This window comes from Crassostrea angulata, chromosome 10 (genome assembly GCF_025612915.1).
Source record: "Crassostrea angulata isolate pt1a10 chromosome 10, ASM2561291v2, whole genome shotgun sequence".
NCBI classification, from domain to species: Eukaryota; Metazoa; Mollusca; class Bivalvia; order Ostreida; family Ostreidae; genus Magallana; species Magallana angulata.
Window position 1 is genome coordinate 2,969,868 of NC_069120.1, and position 20,402 is coordinate 2,990,269.

General features: G+C 35.5%; 1 protein-coding gene across 10 annotated transcripts in view; it reads right to left on the bottom strand.

Annotated features, from left to right (window-relative positions):
- The window catches only part of LOC128165389 (voltage-dependent T-type calcium channel subunit alpha-1H-like), a 60,025-nt gene that overhangs the window by 22,011 nt on the left and 17,612 nt on the right, over window positions 1-20,402 (bottom strand). For 6 of the 10 annotated variants that reach the window (XM_052829882.1, XM_052829888.1, XM_052829881.1 and 3 more), the window contains exons 2-9: window positions 16,875-17,120; window positions 11,645-11,671; window positions 9,475-9,572; window positions 8,635-8,806; window positions 7,055-7,352; window positions 4,482-4,574; window positions 2,199-3,063; window positions 666-830 (exon numbers count right to left, since the gene is read on the bottom strand). In XM_052829882.1, the coding sequence (XP_052685842.1) occupies window positions 666-830; window positions 2,199-3,063; window positions 4,482-4,574; window positions 7,055-7,352; window positions 8,635-8,806; window positions 9,475-9,572; window positions 11,645-11,671; window positions 16,875-17,120 (1,964 nt within the window). The remainder of the gene's footprint in view (window positions 1-665; window positions 831-2,198; window positions 3,064-4,481; window positions 4,575-7,054; window positions 7,353-8,634; window positions 8,807-9,474; window positions 9,573-11,644; window positions 11,672-16,874; window positions 17,121-20,402) is intronic. The other 4 variants (XM_052829884.1, XM_052829886.1, XM_052829891.1 and 1 more) reach the window with 2 other exon arrangements.

The window sequence follows — 20,402 nt, forward strand, 5'->3', positions numbered from 1 at the left end:
CACAAAGGTTGGAATCACCCCCTATAAAAGGTCATCTACTTTGAGGGATACCTCCAGGGACTAATTACCAAAAGCATTCACATTTACTATTCCCTTGAACCTAGAAAATAAACTTTCTTAAAATAACTTCATTAATACTTCATAGCCACTGTATAAGATTATTTTTGCAACTCTAATTACCATAAATTGGATAGATATCTACGAAGGGATGGAAATAACCCAAAGCTAGATAGGCTTTACAAATTGGAGGCGATGTGAACTCAGCCAATGGCTGACGACTCAGTATAATCAGTCACTAAGCACGGTAATTGATTTAGCGCTGGTGTAAATTTTGCCAATATTCTATTACCAGCTAATATTCCATACATATTTCATGTTACAAGCCAGTACTGATGATTAAGACAGAGACCCAATTTTTGTACAAGAGTAGTGATGTTTCTGGTAAACTGTAGAAGACTCCATCTGTTTCCGTGACTTTCCCATCTAATATCACTGGTTTTTTGAAAATATTGAACAGGATCACTCAACTCTGAATAAAACTTTTGCACTAATGACCAAGTTTTGCAGCAGTATTTAATTGTTGGAGAGAACAGACTTATATTCTATAAATTTCCACTCTAAACTGCTCTCACTTTACACGGGTGACGATTATCTCGTTGACTTACTTGTTTTTGGTCGATCATCAGAATCTTTGGACTCGGAGTCGTCCGAGTCCGGAACATCGTGGCTGACGTGAACACACCTTGGGCCGCTCCCTCGCTTCTCTATACTGTTTACCAAGTTCTGAATCTGTTTGTCATTTATGGCATCTAACAGGTCCTCTGGAATTTCTAGCAAAACAAATTAACCTTTCTATTCAATCTATGAATAAGCTCACAGATATCTACCATGATATTTTTCAATATATATTTTCTTATGCTCTGTTTGCACAAAAGCCAATTTTACTTCGCATTGAATTAATTAGCAGTTAAATGGAGCTAATAAAATTTCATAGTGTAATCATTGCTGCTGTCATATTCATATTTTGCTGTGATATTATTTGCCAATGCCAACGTTCAGACAAAGTTAAAATGCAAAATCATTTCATGCTTATAAAACTGATTTCATTTATTAAATACTCCAGTGTTAACATGATTCAAATTCAATGCACAGTAAAATATATTAAAATGGCATACTCCTTGTGAACAGAGCGTCAATTCAGAAGAAAAATTGTAAAATGAACACAGCTAATTGTTTCTCTATATCTGAACAACAACAACAGGTTGAAGGGACTGAAGAGGGTCTTCATCAGGACTGGGGTCAAGGTCATTTATATGTATTCAGCTCGTTCAGAGTTCTGAGGAAGAGGATGTTTGGAATGAAGAGCATGCAAGCAGAAGAAAGTATAGATCTTATCGCAAGCCAACATGCAGCAACTAAAACAGTTTTGAAATGAATGAGCATTCCACACAACTAAAATTATCCAACACACATAAATTCCAATATTTTAAAGATGCATGGAAATATAAAATAGATTTATAATTTATTTTGTATTGTTATGAATAAGCTAGACCCATGTTGTTTAATCAGTCAGCAACAATTAAACACTTGGTTCCATTCTCAAACAGTGTCAAGAGACTTGTCTATTTTGATTCCCACAATATGATTGGACAAAAGAATGGTGTGATTGGAAAAAAGATTAAAAAAATTGATAACAGACAAGCCAATTGATTATAAAATGACAAAGGACCCTGCAAGTTACATAATGTTACCATCCACCCAATGTTTACACTGGCATTCAGTTGTTCTGTTTTTGGGGCTTTGTCAATAGAGATGCTGTAATTTATCCAATCAGTTCTTATCTCACTCGCACAATCTTAGCCAGGCCTGCAGTTATACATCAATGACAAGACAATACCTACTGTTGTTTGGAACTGCCACCCCTATCTATGACTTATAGCCTGATATAATTCTATTATAACCAGAGCTTGACTGTTCATATACATTTTTCGAACAAATTATTAATTGTTGAGGAACAAGTGGCACACAAACTCAAAACAGACAGAATTTAGACATACAAATCAAGCAATACAAAAACAACACTAACAACAAAAAAGCACAACAAAGCAAACAACAGACAACATAGTAAAACACCAAGCTTTCTATCCATGCTCTAGTATATAATAGTCAACCTGACTACGGTTACTACGGTTACTCACCAGACCTAGTGCTAGCATGGCGTATCCTAACACGACTACCACTATCCACATGGAGCAATGAATTGGCCGCTAGCTTATGACACGAGCCGTGCGAGGGGCAGCCCACCTGATGCATGGTTAGAGACTCTGGAAGAGACGGCAGGTGTCGGCGACTAGAACTATTGAAGGAAGAAGCCCTACTAATGCTTGCATGCGATGTTGGAGCAGCCAGGTGATTAGAAGAGCCACGATATTTTGGCAGTGAAGAAGAGAGGTTATCAGAAGTGCTGCTTACAGAGAGAGAGTGCAGAGAGTCAAAAGAGGTGGGGTGGAGAGAGTTAGGCACGGTCAAGAAGTTTGAGCGGCGGGGAGAAGATATAGACTCCAGGTCTGACATTTCGGGGCTTGCGCGGGGGGCTAGAGGGCTACTGTTTCTGCGTAGGTTTCTGACACTGTTGCGATGAAACTCATCTGGTTGAGCGTAGAGATTTTCATTTGCGCTGATTAGCTGGTAGTAGTAGTTGTACCTACAGGAAGGGCAGGAGGAGCGACTCTGGGGGCGTTTGTGGGAGCAGGAAGAGGAAGTACCTTTATGACGTTTGCGTCTGAGTGAAAGTTCGGGTTTGACCTTTCTGTTCTTGTGAGTTTTGCCTCTAGCATTGTAGTAAGCTTTCAGAACTTTTCGTTTTGCACGACGCCACAAGTGAGCTAAATATTTGAGGATTTCCGCGTAACATCCTCCGGGCTCAGAGTTGCTGGCCAGAGTACTGGATGACTGAAATCGTTTCCGTTCCTGCATCATTCGCTCTGTCTCCCGTTTCTTTGTCTCTGAGAATTGTGTTGCTATCACCACCAGACACAGGTTTATCATGAAGAATGACCCAATCTGTAAAATGAAAACAAATTTAGTTTACATTTTTTTGATTGAATAAACTGAATATTTTTTTAATATCCTGAACATTTGATATCCGATTTTTCTTAGATAATATTTCAAATAAATAGCTATCTATCATGAAAATTGTTATTTTTGGGGGGTTTTTAAAATATAAAATATTGAAATAAAACAATCTGCCCCTCAATGAAATTGCAATTAATTTTTTTTAAATCGTGATTTCTAGAATATATCATTCACATTAAAAACCTGATCTATTAAAAGATTGTTTGTAGACTTATAAATTTCGAAGTTTATGAACATCATATTTCTTTCACCAAGTCTTTGATTTCAAATGATCTGTTATAGCTTGCATTGTAACCATTAACACCAATTTAGGACAAGCATTAGTTGTCAATGTCTAAGTGGACGATCAAGTTCAGATGATAGCAAGGCTTGTCCGAGTTTTCAGTTGGAGGTGAATGCCGTGATCAGGCAAAACGTTTGACTGGTTCTCACCAGTCTCTGACTCATCATCAAAAGGACCAGGATGTACAGAGAGGCCTAACATCAACTTGTGTCAACAGTCGCTGACAAAATCTAGTTCGTCGCTTATCGCTTCTACTATGCTGCATTAACAGTTTAATCAATAGAAATGCACTAATTGCAAATGTACCAAATCTAGAGGCATGGTGATAATTAATTCTAACAGAAATCAATGATATATCGTCATTTGAAGAAATCTTCTGCAAAACATTCTAATCAGGTTACATCACACCACACTGTCATTTCCAATTTTATTTATATCATATCCTCTAAATCTGATTATCGCTAGATATATTCTAATATCATCATGTAGATAGTAATTTCAAGGCGCACCTTACATTGATCTACGATTCATTTTGAGTGTAAGTCTGCGTAGCATGTCTTCCATTAAATCTCAATGCTAGGACAAAATCAGGACAAACCTCAAGGACATGATGGGGTTTTTTTTGATGACGTAAATGGCAGCGCTTTGCGACAGCATTAAATTAGAAATTGCTGAATGAATTTGATGCGTTTCCAGGTAGCGAATGACGCAGAATTATGTATGACAACAGCTACAGTAAGATCAATCAAAATGTATCTTCATATTTCATGTTTCTCTAATAATCTGAGAACACCTTCTTGAACACCATGAAAAGAAAAATGAAACAAATATTTTTAAAAAAATTTCATTTGTTGTTGAAATGATTTCTTGTGTATTGATTTTTGTTTTAGCTGCTGTATAATTCCCTTAATGTGCAGAGTCCTTATCGCTTGGTCTAATTTATCATGAATATTACAGGCTTTCTTCTGTGCAGCTTTCACTGACATCACCATGTTTTCTCAGGCGTCAGTATCTGTATCACATATATCAGGAATTAAAGGACACAAAGCGCGGAGACACTCACCACAATTAAAGCTACGAAGTAGATCCAGTCCCAGAAGGAGTGGGCGTCCTGTACGTAATACATGATGTTGACCCAGCTCTCCAAACTGATCACCTGTAATACACACAAAAGGAAACTTTTAAGTCATTACAGATATCGATCATTTCTTCTACATAGAGAAGATTATCGCCTGTTAGATGTGAAGTTAAAGATAATTCCATTCAAAATCAGAGGGTTATGTTCTGTATTTTTGTCTCACAGGAATTTTAAATGAAGTTTTTTTAAACGAAAAGTTCATGGAAAGACAGATTTTATGCCTTGCGCATTAGATTTTAATAGTTTTGTGGAATAGAAAAAACTGAACATATACTTCATGTAAAAAGAAGTTAATGTGAATCAGAAGACACATGAGATGCATTAATTTGCATTTTCTTTTCACATGAAACTTACATAAGGAACAATAAAATGTGCTATATATATCTCAAACATGGCAAGCAGCATGAATGTATTCACTACTTTGTTGTTTCAAGTAAACAGCTTAAAATGATTCTGTCATGAAACCGCTTTCTCATTTTCAGTCTTAGAATGAATTCAAACTTTGAGGTCAAGGACATTGCCAAGAATCGAGGTCAACAAACTTGACATCCTGTTGAGGCATCATGGGTGTTTACAGACTGATCACAGATCACCCACAATTCCAAGCAGGTGGACCAATTAACAAAGACACATAAGACTTCTCCTCCATCACTTGGAACTCACAGATTCCTGTTCTATGCCCGACATGACGGAGGAATGTTTCATAATACACATTTAACTATTGTTCTTCAGATCAGTGCTACAGACAGCCATCAAACTGTCAGTGTTGGTTTCTGGTAAAATCAAATCTTCCACCTCTTGTTCTCCTTCATCTTACAATCAAACGCTCATGTGATGCTTCCTATCATGTGACCATTCTGTCACAACTCATTCAAAGAATAATGAATTTTAATATACAAAGAAAATCATGTGTAATCTAGACTAAAGAGGTAAGAATCTAAATTATGTAATACTGCGGAATCATCATTGTTTGTTGGGGACTAATATTCGTGGCTTTCGTGGGTAACCCTTGCCGACGAATTTACATTCCCACAAACATATATATATATATGTACAAGCCTAATTTATGCTAATTATCAATTTACAAACAACATGCTACCAACGAAATAACGTCCCCACGAACTAGGAAAATTTTAGCTACACACGAACATTGACCCACACAATAAAAATAATTTCCTGGTAATTAATCAGTTATTTTATGAATTTATTTTCTTTACATTTCCATCATTTGGCTGATTCATTATCATAAAATACCAATTTACCTAACCCCCCCCCCCCCTCCCCGATTTTCATTGAACTAATAATGAAGCTCCATGATGACTTCATGTTTTTCATGTATGTATTAAGCATATATATATGTGCCAGTAGATCTTTTATTGTTTGAGTATTTTAAACCTTGCAACAGATACTCTTATAAAATGATCAGCATCATAATGGAAATGGAAAATGATCATTCCAAAAATGTAAGAGCCCAAAGATTGATAATAAAGCTGAACACTTTGTGTCGATATTTCAAAGGTCCTTGATATTGAGGTCCTCAATGTGAGCAAGTGTAACTTAGGTCCCTCTCTGCAGTGTGCTGAATGGATTTATGAATCTAGCCTATTAGCACAGTTACTGACAAATAATCAGAACAACAATTGATCAAATTCTCCTTGTGGGAAATTCTAGTCATGAGATTCCCCCTAAAGGCAATAAAATCTTGATTCACAAGTGGAATTCAGTCATGAAAATGGTGGCCTCTTGTCTGTGCTCTTTATGGAGCAGTCATTTATCAATGAAATCTCGGGAGTTACTGTCAGCTTCCACTATTAATCATGCAGTGGGATTCCCATGTAAATCATCTCTCATTCCCAGAGAATCCTTTGTCAGAATGTCTCTTTGGAGAGTTTTTGAGAGATTTCAATAGGAATTATTACGCAAGCTAAGACAGATAATGCTCAGCAGAAGAAGGCTTGCATCTGTTACAGGAAGTGCTCCCTAACAACAAACAAAATATCAGAGGCCTGAATTAATAGCAATTTTCTAAGCATTCTGTTGGTAAACAATAGTTCCAATTTCATAATGGATGCCATGTATTCACACAAGCTGACTTTTAAATGGATGATAAATCTAAGCTCTTGCTGTGTTACATGGTATCCTGTCAGGGAACCATGCAGTTCTCATGTGTAAACAATAGTTCCAAAATATTTGCAGACCAAAATTAATTTTCTTTTTTGTAATGATGAAAGATTAATAGGAATTATCACCATTGAACATTTAGTTTATAGTCGGAACAACCATTCTCTCCTTCCACAATTATTATACCCATGCAACCTTAAAAACATGTTACATCAAAATGACAAAGTTTTATAAAGTAAAATTATGCAAACAGGCAGGGATGTGAATTAAATGTCCTATAAAAAATGATTATTATTGAATCAAATTTCAAATACAATGATAAACTACTAAATGTAAAATATTTATCATCAATTTCCGACCTTTCCCTTTAACCATACCTGAAATATAGCGACCCACGCCAGTCCGATGTTGTCAAACGAGACTCCGCCCTGAAACGGGTTTTTGTCGCCTGCCGTGCAGTTTGTGTAGTACTGGTTCCAGTTGACACAGGAGTCGTTTGTCGGGGTGTTATTGCTGTAGAGCCGTGCCGAGGCATTACATTTGATGCCCTCGTATTCAAACCGTGGCAGGCCGGAACAGTACCTCATTCCCGACTCAGACTCTTTGCTACAGATGAAGTCTCCTGGAGGCATACTGCCGATCTTCTTTGGAACATAGTAAGGACTAAGATTTGCACTGAAAAAAAACAAACACCGAGTTTAACCTTCCAAAGTAAAATGTAAGATAAACTATAAACATGTAAGCAAGTAATTACATGTAATATTCTTTCATTAAAATAACAAACTATTTGTAGCTTAAGATTAACACATGTAGTACATGTATTGTAGTCCGCTGTCACAGGAAATTGTAAACTTATAAGACATTGATATTTTGCTAACCAGTGCCTTGATTAAAAGAACATTTTTTCATGTCTTATTACAGGTTTATGCCTCATGGAGTTTCATTTGCCGTAAGATTAAAAGGTATGATTCTACACCCTCTCCCTCTCCCATTGACTATAGATCGAAATTCTCTGGATTAAATGAACATAAAAAAAGAGGATTCCATTGATTGGTGTGATGGAATGACAAACTAGAACTTCTTTGATGGTATGTTTAACTTGATACTGCGAGAGGTTTCAGTAAATAGAGGAGAGCCTCCAAGTGAAATTACAACCCTGTCAGCCTGACAGACAACATGGCCTCCCTCCATCACCAGAAATATTCCTATTTTCACAGTAAAAGTTTAAACAAATCACCATGTTTGGTCTTAATTCATTAGCGTGAGTCAAAAGAGCCGAACAGGGAATATTGACAGGAAGATCAGGCGGCTGTCAGCTTGGACGGGAATCGGTGTTTGGAGTGGAGATCAGGAGACCTCGATCATCTATCTCATGGCCAGTCACTCTGTCTAAACCCACATCTACCCTAATACAACCTTAATTTCAGGCTACAGCCTTTTCTTCTACTCTAGACGGCATAATCAATATGTTCAGGGAATATCAGACATCGTTTTTTATAAATATAGATAACTAAATCCCCCTCCCCCCAATCATCTTGTCTACTACAAATAAATACTGACACAATCTGATATTCATTCTAGAATATTTACAATAATTGTTGATATATTTATGTGTCCAATTCAGTTTTCGTGTGTGACATTTGGTTAATGTTGAAAATATAAGGCCTTATAAGTGATAAACTTTAAAGGTATGAAATTTCATAAATTTTTTAGGAAGGCCATAAGTCTCGATATTTAATCTTCGCAAGAAAAATGTAAATCACAGCCAAATGCATGTACTGGTATGTAATGCAACAGATGTGTACTCAGCAATGGTTTGAATCATATTTCATTGGTTGGATGTTAAAAGAAAAGATATGCAATTACACATACAAATTAAACTTTTTCTCTATTGATTTACTTTTTCATACATACAATGGGAAGTTTATTAACTTAGTACAGGAAGGCTGATACTTACTAAGAGTATGAGATATTTTCATTGATGCTAAGGAAGCACCTGTTCCGTAGAACTCCCGCCCACAGCTGAACTCCAATTATTCCAAAAATAAAGAAAACAAAGAAGCACAACAGAAGGACATTCCATAACATTGGTAGTGTATCCAGCAGCAGCATCACCAGGATCCGCATACCTGTCCGAAAAAAGCAGGTCAGCATCTCACACGTCATAAACTGTAGATTCCTTATTTAACACAAGTATTTAATTCCACAATTCAACCAGTTTGCATCAAACAATGATAATATAAAATCATGAACACCGAATTGTTAGCATAGTTTCATTTACTTTACATATGTCAGAAAAATAAAAGCGAGTTTTTAATTTCTGCGAGGTGATTTTAACCAGATATTAATTACTCGCGTTTAATTAGGAATCTACAGTAAACGACATCATTAACATAGTGTGAAATATAAGCTTACTATGAATTAAAATGCTTTATATGGAATTATCATGTTATTAAACAAAATTGTTTATTCAACAAAATTCTGATAACTTAAAGTTTACTCTGCTGATACTTTCAGGCCTTTGATTTTTCAATTTCAATATTTACATTGATTCTGTATTGACATGAAAAATGATTTTTATCGTTTTTGAAATGACACTTCATTAGTTACATCAAAAATATTGACAATCAAAGTCCTGCTAGCATTGACACAAATATAAATTATCAAGTAACTTAAATAATTCATAACTCTCATTCTGATGAAACCATCGAACATCCGTTTGTTTATAAAAACTAATTTTACAATAGAATATGCCTTACAAATTTTTATCACTCATAACTGTCCTTTACTGTCTTACTTGGAATTCTATTTATAGCACGCAACGGCCGCAAGACTCGAATGGTTCTTATTGCTGAAAGACTGAGGTTTTCACTGTCCACTCCATACTCGATGGCTCTGGAAATCAAACAGGACTCAGAATTTACAAACTTCAGTCAGAAGTTTAGCAAAATAATGGTGAGCATGCTCAAAACTTTGAAAATTAACACATAACGTGAACTGTTTCTTTTTCAGTAAATAAAAAATAGCAGGCAGTTAAAGAAAGAATGTGAAAGAATTAAAACATGAAGTTCACAGTTTAACATTGAAAATATAGGCAATGACTAAAGCTTTATTGGAGTTTAAAGAAAGGAGATAATGGGGAAAATAAAACCTTCACCACAAAACAGTAAAGATGAAAGATTACAGCAGATTACAAATTTATTACAAAACAAAATATGAGACAATCCATGTCCAAAAAACCAACAGTAGAAACTGTAACTATAAAGCTATGAGAGAGAGAGAGAGAGAGAGAGAGAGAGAGAGAGGGGTAGAGGTTTTATTCTAAGTGATATCTAAACAAAGAACAATGGTGTCTTGGTGTTTTCACTCATTTACTATCTAACTGAGCTAATCGGGTTCTACTAAATCTGAATGCAGTGCACATGTATCACATCAAATCGATTTTGTATAAACCTCTTTGGCTCAGGGACATTTTAAAATGAAAGCAATATATGCTACAATGCTATCAGGATAAACATTTGGTAACTAAAATCTAAACAATTGTTTTCAACGACAGCCTGGTTTAACTTTAACCGATCCCTTAGTTTATTCTAGTTTTCTTTAGATTCATGAAATTTGAGAATTCTCTGAGAGGTTTCCTATCTAAACAGAACCAAATTCTTCTTTACAGAGTTCATACCTACAGGAATTTCCACTTTATTTGACTACATTTCTGTAAGAAAAGGTCAATTACAATCAATTAGCAATTGCTTTCCCTCCAGGTTCTGACAATGGTGTGTCATGGCTGGGAGTCAGTGCATTTATATCTTTTCTCAGAGAAGAAACGCCCGACAGACCTCCATAACTAAGTTACTTCAGACCAGTTTTTGATTATAACATTACATCTCCCTGGAGAGCAGTATAACTCTCACCAAAGCAATGATGAAGAATATTGAATTATCACCAACTTTTTACACAGTATAATAAACCAACCTTGTGACTATGGGGATATTTACTTCTGGTCAATTTATTCAATCTTTTTTTTTATAGTTTTAATTTTAAGATTCAATTTTCAGTTTTTGTTTCTATTAATTTTAGTTTTATGTACTTATGTCTAAATATTCAGGCTTTTAAGTTCAAAACCAAAAAAAAAAAATGACTGAGAATTGCAATAACTATCTGAATTTGTGAAGTCCCTGCTGTCTTTGATATAAGGACTATGGTAGAAGGCAGGGAGTCCAAAGACATTGACAGTAATGGAGAAGACAAGTAGCCAACCACAGGTCTCAGTCTGTCTGTGAGTTTGACGGAGAGAGACAGCTAGACTCCACCTGACGCTGTCAAATTGTATTAATTCTATGAAACCAGATCCATAAGTCCTAATAAATAAGCTTATCAGTGCTGCTTAATGGTAAATCTGCGCACAATGCACACAGCACAGGTATTATAACACAGGGACATCCAGGAGACGGTTAGCCATTTGGAGTAAGCCTCTCTGGATCACTCCATGTCTGACCTGGATACTATGGAAAAGGGACACCACTAACAAAGTTGACAACAACTGAATCCAAAGAAGGAGAAGGCATCTAGCACACACAACAAACTACATGGAAATGTGGACAATATGGTGCCAGTAAAAGTCAACCCATGCACAATTCATGCAAAACACAGACTCGAACCAGCATATCTTTCATGGATTGCAAATCAAATGTTGTTTTCTATTTTACCTGATTAAAGATTTTACAAAGGTTTCAATTGTCACTTGTACATTAATACATGTATAACAATAATTAATATTGCAACCATATTAAAGATATTGTGCAATCATGCATGATAACAGGTGCATGCTGGTCATGCATCAGGTGATATTAGTAATCACAAATACCCAATAATCACATCAATACACATGCTTGTTTCCATGGTAACCAGAGGAGGAGAGATAAATGGTGTGCGACAATCAAGCAGAAAGAAAAGTGAAAATTTCTTACTTGTGAACAAGCACATAATCTGCAACGCTATTCATCGCATGAAAAACCAAAAAGTTCAAGTTAGCACGGATAATCAGTGAATTAGCAAGATCATTTTGTCTTCAGTGTAAGATTCTTGATTGAGAAAGACAATTAGTGAAGCTAGGATTAAATGTTCTGCTCACTTATATATCTACTTCCTCCAGACTGAAATGTACTGACTAATGATAGAATAGAACAGCTAATGCTCTGGATATAGGTATACATTGATTTATCTACTTACAAATCATATTGAGACAAGTATCATAAATAAATATATTCATCTGAACTCATAACATTGGAAACTGCTACATACTACACAGTAGGTCGCTTGGTAATGTATACACAATACGTAGATTATAACAACAACTTTCATCCCACTAAATAACTGATTTACATGAAAAGAAAATGACATTTTTGTTTAAAATTAATTTTTCTAACCATTTCAAGCATCAATTCTCTTCAGTTTAGAGTTGATAAAGGGGAAAGGTTGGTAAAAATGTTGGACAGGAGGAACAAACAAAAACTATTGTTTAATCTTCCTAATGGTCTATTATAATAGCATGGACTACCTTGTTTCTCAATAAACTATGGATAAGTTTGAATAAATTTTCTGGTACAGTGAGAGAGGAAAAATTATGGTACAAAGAGGCCTTCTTCATTTTTATTTGATACATGGAAAATGTAAATGACAGCATCGGGTTTCCATGGTGACATGACAACAATGATTTTATAAAACCAATTAGTTTTTCAATTTGCTTTCTTTTTACAAATATTTTTCAAGTACAATATTAAAGACAAATTGAGCATATTAGCGCTGTTATGTAATGCCTGGGAGTAAAGAAGTTAATCTTGCTATAAGGACACGAGCTAGAAAGCCATGCTTGGTATACATATTACAATCTGTATGCACTTGCAATGCAGTCTTTAATACATTTCCATCTTCATTATCATTATCTCATCAAGAAGTATTAGTCACAAGACTTCATAGTAATAATTTGTTTGAAAGCAGAATTTAAGATTTTGAGTTTGTGAAGAAAATTCTGTGAATGCTTGTGGATGCATTTCATTTGTCTAAGAATCCACAGGTGAGGCATTCGTGAAAGACTGGACCAGCTTCTTGCACATTGCTGGCTAGTGTCTTATACAGCGCTGGATGTGTACACAAACTTTGTTCCACACAGGCTACATGTATAGCTCCATGTACAACACAAGTTGTGTACATGAACCAGTTCTCTACAAGCATTGTCTCCATTCTTCTCATGTACAATATTGGCTCCATTGATTTAACTTTGTTCCAGTCAAGAGACCAGGCCCCAGGATCATGAAGCAAACTTCGACTTAAGTAAAAAATTGTAAACTGTCTTAATGTCTCTTGAATGAAAACACTGACAAAATTGAAATACTATTAAAAGTGTCTTGATTTAACATTGTTAATTACAAATTTCAATCATCATTTTATGATAAACCATTATTTATGAATGATTGAAATTTTGACTTAAGTCTGAAAATGCTTCATGATCCTTCGGCCAGCTTCTGAAAGAACAGTTTTGTACAGAGAACCAACTATGTGCAAGGAACCAGTTCACCTCATATTGTACAAACATTGAATTGTGCAGATTTTGTGAAGTTCCTAATGATGTTTCCTGTAAAATTGAACAAGTTGAATGATAATGATTTATTTAAAGACAGAGGAAAAATGCAAAACAGTAGGTTGGATGGCAATTATGCCTCTAAGGATGTGTCTAGGATCTGATAGGATGTGTCTAGGATATGTCTAAGGTTGGGATGAATAGGAAGCTACTTGTCTCTATCACCAGTGCAGGTTACTGGCCACCAGTTCGTGCAAGTAATGAAACTATTCCAACAGAGGTAGACAACTAATATATACACGTATTATTTGCAGGAAGGTTGAACAGGAGGTAACAGCTGAAAAACAGAGCAAGGTGAATGACGTTGGATCAAGTGTTTGGGAGTGGACTAAGTACAGTGGAGGGTACCATTCCTGGTGATAAGTCACAACTATCAGCTAATCAGTTATAGATAATTAACTAATTTTAAATTATTGATCATGATATTGAGGATAATTCTCTGTTTTATTATTTGAATTTAAGAGCTGTAAATATATTTAAGTTTTTAATCAACAATAATCTAACACCCTCATTCCTAATCTTATTGAAGTACTGACAGTTAGTGCTAATGGTAGCGGACTAGCAAAAATCCTTTACAACCCGGGACTAAAAAAATATATTTGGAAGAATAAAAGGATAAAGCTCAGACATTCTGGATATTACAGTAGTTGCTGGGTTAAATCTGATCCAGATGTAAAACGGGAGTTTTTATAGTAATATGACCAGTTCTAAGCATCCTATCCCTAAAAAATCGACTTTGAATTTGGTAGATACTTCATTTTCTTCATGCATAATGTATAATGCGATGATGAACTAGCTTTTGCTTTGTCATAAAGAGTTTGGCACGAGACATTAGACACACGTCTGGGGTACTGTTTCAAAGTCTGCTTAGATTGTCTCAACCCAAAGGTGTCATTTTGGTTCAAACTTCAACTGTATTTAGAACGTGTTTGGAATTCTACAGTTGTTACACGGAGCTATTCAGCGAAAGATGCATGACTTGGCAATCCAGGAAATTCTTTGATGTTTAATTTAAGCCAGGAGTAGAATACAAGTGCAAACAAATGCATGTGACTTTGTGTCTGAGATGGGCCTGGGATGGGGGAGCAATGTTATGTAACTGTGACCACAGAACATGGATCAGGCTGAGGCACTCAACAGCTGATAACAGAGGGAAAAGCTACGACACTAACAACTGACAGGCACACAGACATACCACCGCATACACCCCACAGAGGGGCACCTGCACCTTGTGACCCCCCATAATGTACAATTATGTTACTAACACAGCGCACTTAATGGATCTTCATGCAATGGAGTAGGAGTTGGGTTGGGTCTGCCACTGAAGCAAGATTGCCATTACTAGAAATACACAATAACATCCATTATATCAAATCTAGGAGATGACTGGCCACCTAGAACTGCAGAGTTATTTAGCTGCCGTAGAAAATGGAAAGGTTTGTAAAGGTCAATGTAGGTATAAGCCACATTGGATTTTTAAAAGTACAAGCTCTTTGATTAATCTGAGTGAAACACCCCCCTCTGAGAGTGATTATTAAGTTTGAACCTTCTTTCAGGAAAATGTGGGGGCTGGGGATTTAATTACCAAGGTATCAGTCTCCTAGCAGTTAAAATCAATTAGAATAATCTCGGCATCAATAGAAACAAGCTATTATCATCTCAGAGAAATCCCTTCGTTATCTTCAAAGAACAGACCAGAAAACAATATTCTAGGCAAAAGAGTGGGGTGACAAAAATATAAGGGGATTAACTCTTCATCAAGGATCAAAGCCTAAAAACATAACCCTGACTTAAACCAATTTCTTTCTTTTTGTTAATGAATTATATTTTGTTTGACGGGTTTCTTAAAAATCTGTTTGCAAAATTATTTCTAAACAGAAATGCAGAACAAATAATAGGTATCAGTTCTTGTCTGTCTGCTGCTATACTGAACTACTCAAAATTATATTCTGTATATTTTTATCCATAAAAAATTGACAGATGCTTATTAAGAAGCCTAGCTAGTACATATAACTTACAAATTAGACACTTATATACATGTATATAATATTTGAACCCTTATGATAGAGAATGTATGTACATATGTATTCAGTTTGTTGACCTTAATGATCCTGAACAATTTTGACAGATTCTCTAGCCTGTGTTTTTAGCTTATTTAAGTTGCACTTGCACTAGCAAATATTGACCCTAGCGATGGTCAAGGCGGTCGCTAACCCTCAATATACTATAAAAGTCACCTGCCTGCTCAGATCAATATGGGTCTCGTTACCACAGTAACTTATCTATCTGGCATCAAAATCAAAAGCAGATTTACAAAATATTTGGATTAAAGTAACAGTTTACCCTAACATTTGTACAAGGTCTTTCAAATTTTATCAAAACATTTTATTTTCTAGTATTTGGAAATAATGTGGCTTAATTGACGCACATAATTTGACATGCAACTACCTGGTAGTGACTTCTACCCTGCTTTTTTCAATGAATCTTATGTAAACTTTTGAGAGTTCTGTGTATGCTTGCACTCAAACATTGGGCTTGTTCTTAGCAGTGGAGAAGTTAACAGTACATTATTTTTATGGAAGCCTCTGGATATCTCACTAGTTCAAAAGCTGGAGAATGCAGGTTGGATGTCTTCACAGATAAAAATCTGACTGATTAATGTCTGAGTGAACCTAATAAAGCTGTTAGCAGTTCATTCCAGGACTCCTAGTGATTTTATAAACATCCAGAAATTCAAAGCCAACTTAATTGTGGCTTTCCCATCATCCTTTATCTGACCTTGAATAAGGACAGGATTTATCCTCACTTTACCTCACCGTTTACAGATCCATGGTCAATGGTGCAACTGGACCAAGTTACAATTATTTATATTCACTTTTTTCTATGCAAATATACCTATAACTCAAATTCTAAAGACTAGAAAACCACTAATCTACATGCAAATTCTATTTAGTTTTAAATTCAAACTGGATCAATTCATTACTTCCAAAAATTTGAGATACTGCATAAATGAAGTAGATTTTCTGATTTTTGTGCAGAATAAATTTTTTACTAATTTATACCTATCAAATTTTTATACCTTCATCCCCCTTTAAACACACACTTAAAAGTTAGCAAAATATAACGTGTATAATTCTATGATGAAAAAGAAAAACGGAAAATGGTAAAACAAAATGATAAAGTAATAAATATCTGCGAATAAATGTGATGTCCCAAAATAGACTGGTTAAGCCCTTTGCATCAATATCCATTTGCATATATATCTAGCAAACATAGCTTTTGACATAGTGAATATAACCTTCTGGTAAAATAAATGCCCCCAAAGTAATCAGCCACTATACATACAAATAAATGGGGATGTACAAGGCTGAATAAAAAGATTTCAAGGGACTTAACTCTTTCACTCAGCAATTAACCATAGAATTGTTTTCTTTTTTTTCACTACATATTAAACAACTTAAAAAAAGAAGATAATGAAACCGAAAATGTTAACAATCAAAAGCAGAGGGCTAGAAACAATAGCAGAAACAAACCGAACAAACTGCCAAAGACAGACTTACCCGGCTATCACAATAAAGCAATCTAATCGGTTCCAGGAATCATCTAGATAGGTGTATTTCCCATACAGTCCCATGGCAATGATTTTGATAATCATTTCCGCCGCGAAGAAAGCGAAGATGAAGTGGTCGAATTTCTCGAGGATCTTGCAGCGGGTGGTGGTGCACTCCAGGTCACTGCAGGGCTGGTACATCCCCAGGGTGATGCAGTTCAGGAGGATGACCGCCATACTTATCCTCTCAAACCACGTACACAGGGGTTAAGGAAAAATCACACCAAGAGTAGGACATTCAATAGTGCCATTGAACAGTGTACATATATATAACATCATATAACAAGTAACATATTGTCCTAATTCTATCAATTATGATGTAAATTTTATACACTAAAAATAATGAGTTTTAAATCTGAAACAAATTAAAAAATTATTTGATTATGTCAAATTATATCATCTCACAATAGTATTGCAATATTTCATATTCAGTCTATTAATAGAACTAAGAAGAGCATCAATTTGCTTCAACTTTGCTACATTGTATAATATTCTTTTGCTAGAAGTTTGAAATATCCCGTACATACAGCATGTTATGTACAGATTAAAAAGACGACCTATATCTAGAAGTCCTTTGAACCTACCTTCTCTATGAAAGGTGGGCTATTTCTGTTTGGATTCTGAGGGATACTGTTTACATCCAATAAGTGAAATATAATCTACAGGAAATACGATACAGAAACATTTTGTGTGGCGGTATTGTACATGCACTGTGTTACCCATACAACTGGGGGCACCTTGTCTGTATCCACCTGTGTTGTTTCAATAATTACAGTAACCACAGCATAGAGATCAATCTATAATGTTTATCTAAACATTCTATTCTCCATTAATTCACTTTAACTTTACCAATTCATGTTTTTGTATATTCCTCACAATATTTTTTTTCTAAAAGTTTCACCTACTCATCATGTAGCATGATAACTGGGTTATTGTAAATAGGCTACAGACAATCCTCAAACCCCTGAGATACTCATACAGAAGAAAATCTATTAATCCTACAGCACTTGACCAAATTTCAGAAAATGTGTTCCCATTAATTGTGATCTCCCTCCGATCAACAGCAAGTTCAAAAAAGTCTCAGGAACATGGTTTAAAATAAGCTAATTATCTTTTTAAAAACCACCTCTTGTCAAATTGAAGTCATCATTTAACAATGGTTATTTTAATAGTTTCACCTACAAATTGCATTCACAAATGTTCAACGTTTTTAGCTCTTTAAAATTCTTTTGAAAAAGAAAATTATATATTTTAGATATTTTTTATGTTTCAAACTCAGACACGTACAACATGTTTTATTCTTGGTGTGGTGAAATGGGGTAAAAAAAAAAGGGGGGGCTCCAAGGGAGACAAATCAAGAGGGGATGGAAACTACTTTACAATAAATCGCCTAGTATTATATCTAATGGCAAACTGCTGGTTTTAAGCATTGAATAGACTGTGTAGTAATTTGTTTTGCCATGTCAGATTGACTCAAAGCACAAAATCATCAAAATTACTCTGACTTAAAATAATTAGTTCAAATGCGATCAATCGCGTGTCTGAATGGGATTTTAGCAGAGACTGACTGAATTTATGATTCAGCCCAATACTTAGCAATCAATTAACACAGCCTGTTGTTAATGTTAATGAAAAGTGCAAAAACATCCTCTTTGAGCTCACAGCCAATGATCAATAGTTGGCCATGGCTTCCATGAACAGGTTTTTGCATGATGAACCAAGCCGAAACATAAATGATCATCATTCTACCTGATCCTTCAAACAAAGACATCACTTCAAGTGCATTTATTAATGATCTGATCAGGGTTACTTCTGCAAACCAGCAGAACAAGATCACTTGAATGTTTGGTAACACCACGATTCCTTCAGCTGTGACGAAGCACCACTGGAGCTTTGATCTTATTTCCACATCATGTAACTAATCTGAGGTTATCGAAGCTGCATCTTGCATCGTCTTCATTAACATGGTCGATGTACCAAACTAAATTAGTTCAATCAAATAAAATTTAAAAGAAGACAAATCATCCATTAAATTGTGAGTACAATTTCCAAGCGGTAAATACCAAACATTCTGTATTTTGAAGATACGAGCTTTATTCAGAATTCTCGGAATATTCTCCACCCTGGTCAGACTCCTGTTACTTTTTGGGGCAATTTTCTGGGTACACTTCTGTCAAACCTGGTTCAATACATTACGTTTATATTAAGGATTAGGTATACATAATAACAGCAGGACACAGTGCCTTTATCAGACATCATTACAATGATATCAATACAAGCTGACAAAGAGTTCGAACTCGTTTCACACATTTATGTATTTGTAGTCTAAATGCCACCATTTCAGGCCTATTTGCATTTAAATTTGAAAATTTAGTGCCTATATTTCTTGAAATTTTTGTCTGGCTTCCATCAGATTAACACTTGAAACATTAAAAAATATCTTCTGGCAAAGGGCCTTGTGTTGCTGTTGGGTTGCTGTTGTGTTGGAGAAGGAAAGCAGGGTGTACTATAGAAATGCTACACCACAAAAGTGTGCCGTGTCAGGTACAGACTTAGAGAACTTGGAAGAGAAGCTGCAGATTGCTAAATCCTGGAGCCATAAAACCGAGCCTGCTAGTAGAACACCTTCACTCTCAGTGCTGTCTCCCCGAGCCGAATGCTTACAAATACTGGCTCTCTGGCAGAATCCTGACAAAGGCTGGCTCCTCGAGCAGAATCCTGACAAACGCTGGCTCTCTGGGCAGAATCCTGACAAACACTGGCTCCCCGAGATGACTCTCTGGGTAGAATATGCTCTTGAGTCAGAATTTAGGTGCAGGCTCATTCTCCAAGCAGAATCCTGGCTCTCAAAGTCAAAAACTTGTCACACCTTGTTGTCTAAGAAATCCATCCATTTATCTAATCCAAGCAATCCATGGGTGTCTTAAATTCATTAATGTCCATTCTTTGTTAGAGTGCCCTTCCTATATATAACTTAATAGTGGGAAAATCAAAAACAATTTCCCTTATGAAAAAAAAATTGATTCCTCAAAATACCCGGTACACACCATATGTTTGCTTGTTGCTTACAAAATTTTTGTGCTACTATTTTTTTTACTCGCAATTCACAATCATTAAGGTTTCCTAAGTTAAATATGAAAATTGAACATGTGTTTAGTTGTTTGATATTCTCCTCTATGGGTTTAATATCAACTATCCACATTTCAATTGAATTTGCAAGCTGGCATTGATGGCTTATCTGAACAGTGAAATGTGTGATCTATATTATACCTATTTTCATCATCCTTTATAAATAAGCAGTGCATTAAATTAGGGGTTCGAAAGGGGATAGTGGAAGTCATCATATAAAATATCTCTTCAAAGTTAAAAAGTGATGACATATCAGCTGTAGATCTTGAGGAGTTTGTAACAGTTGTATCAATGCAGGTGTGTTATTGCAGCCCGTGACTCAATGCCGGGAAATGCTCCAAGTAATCTG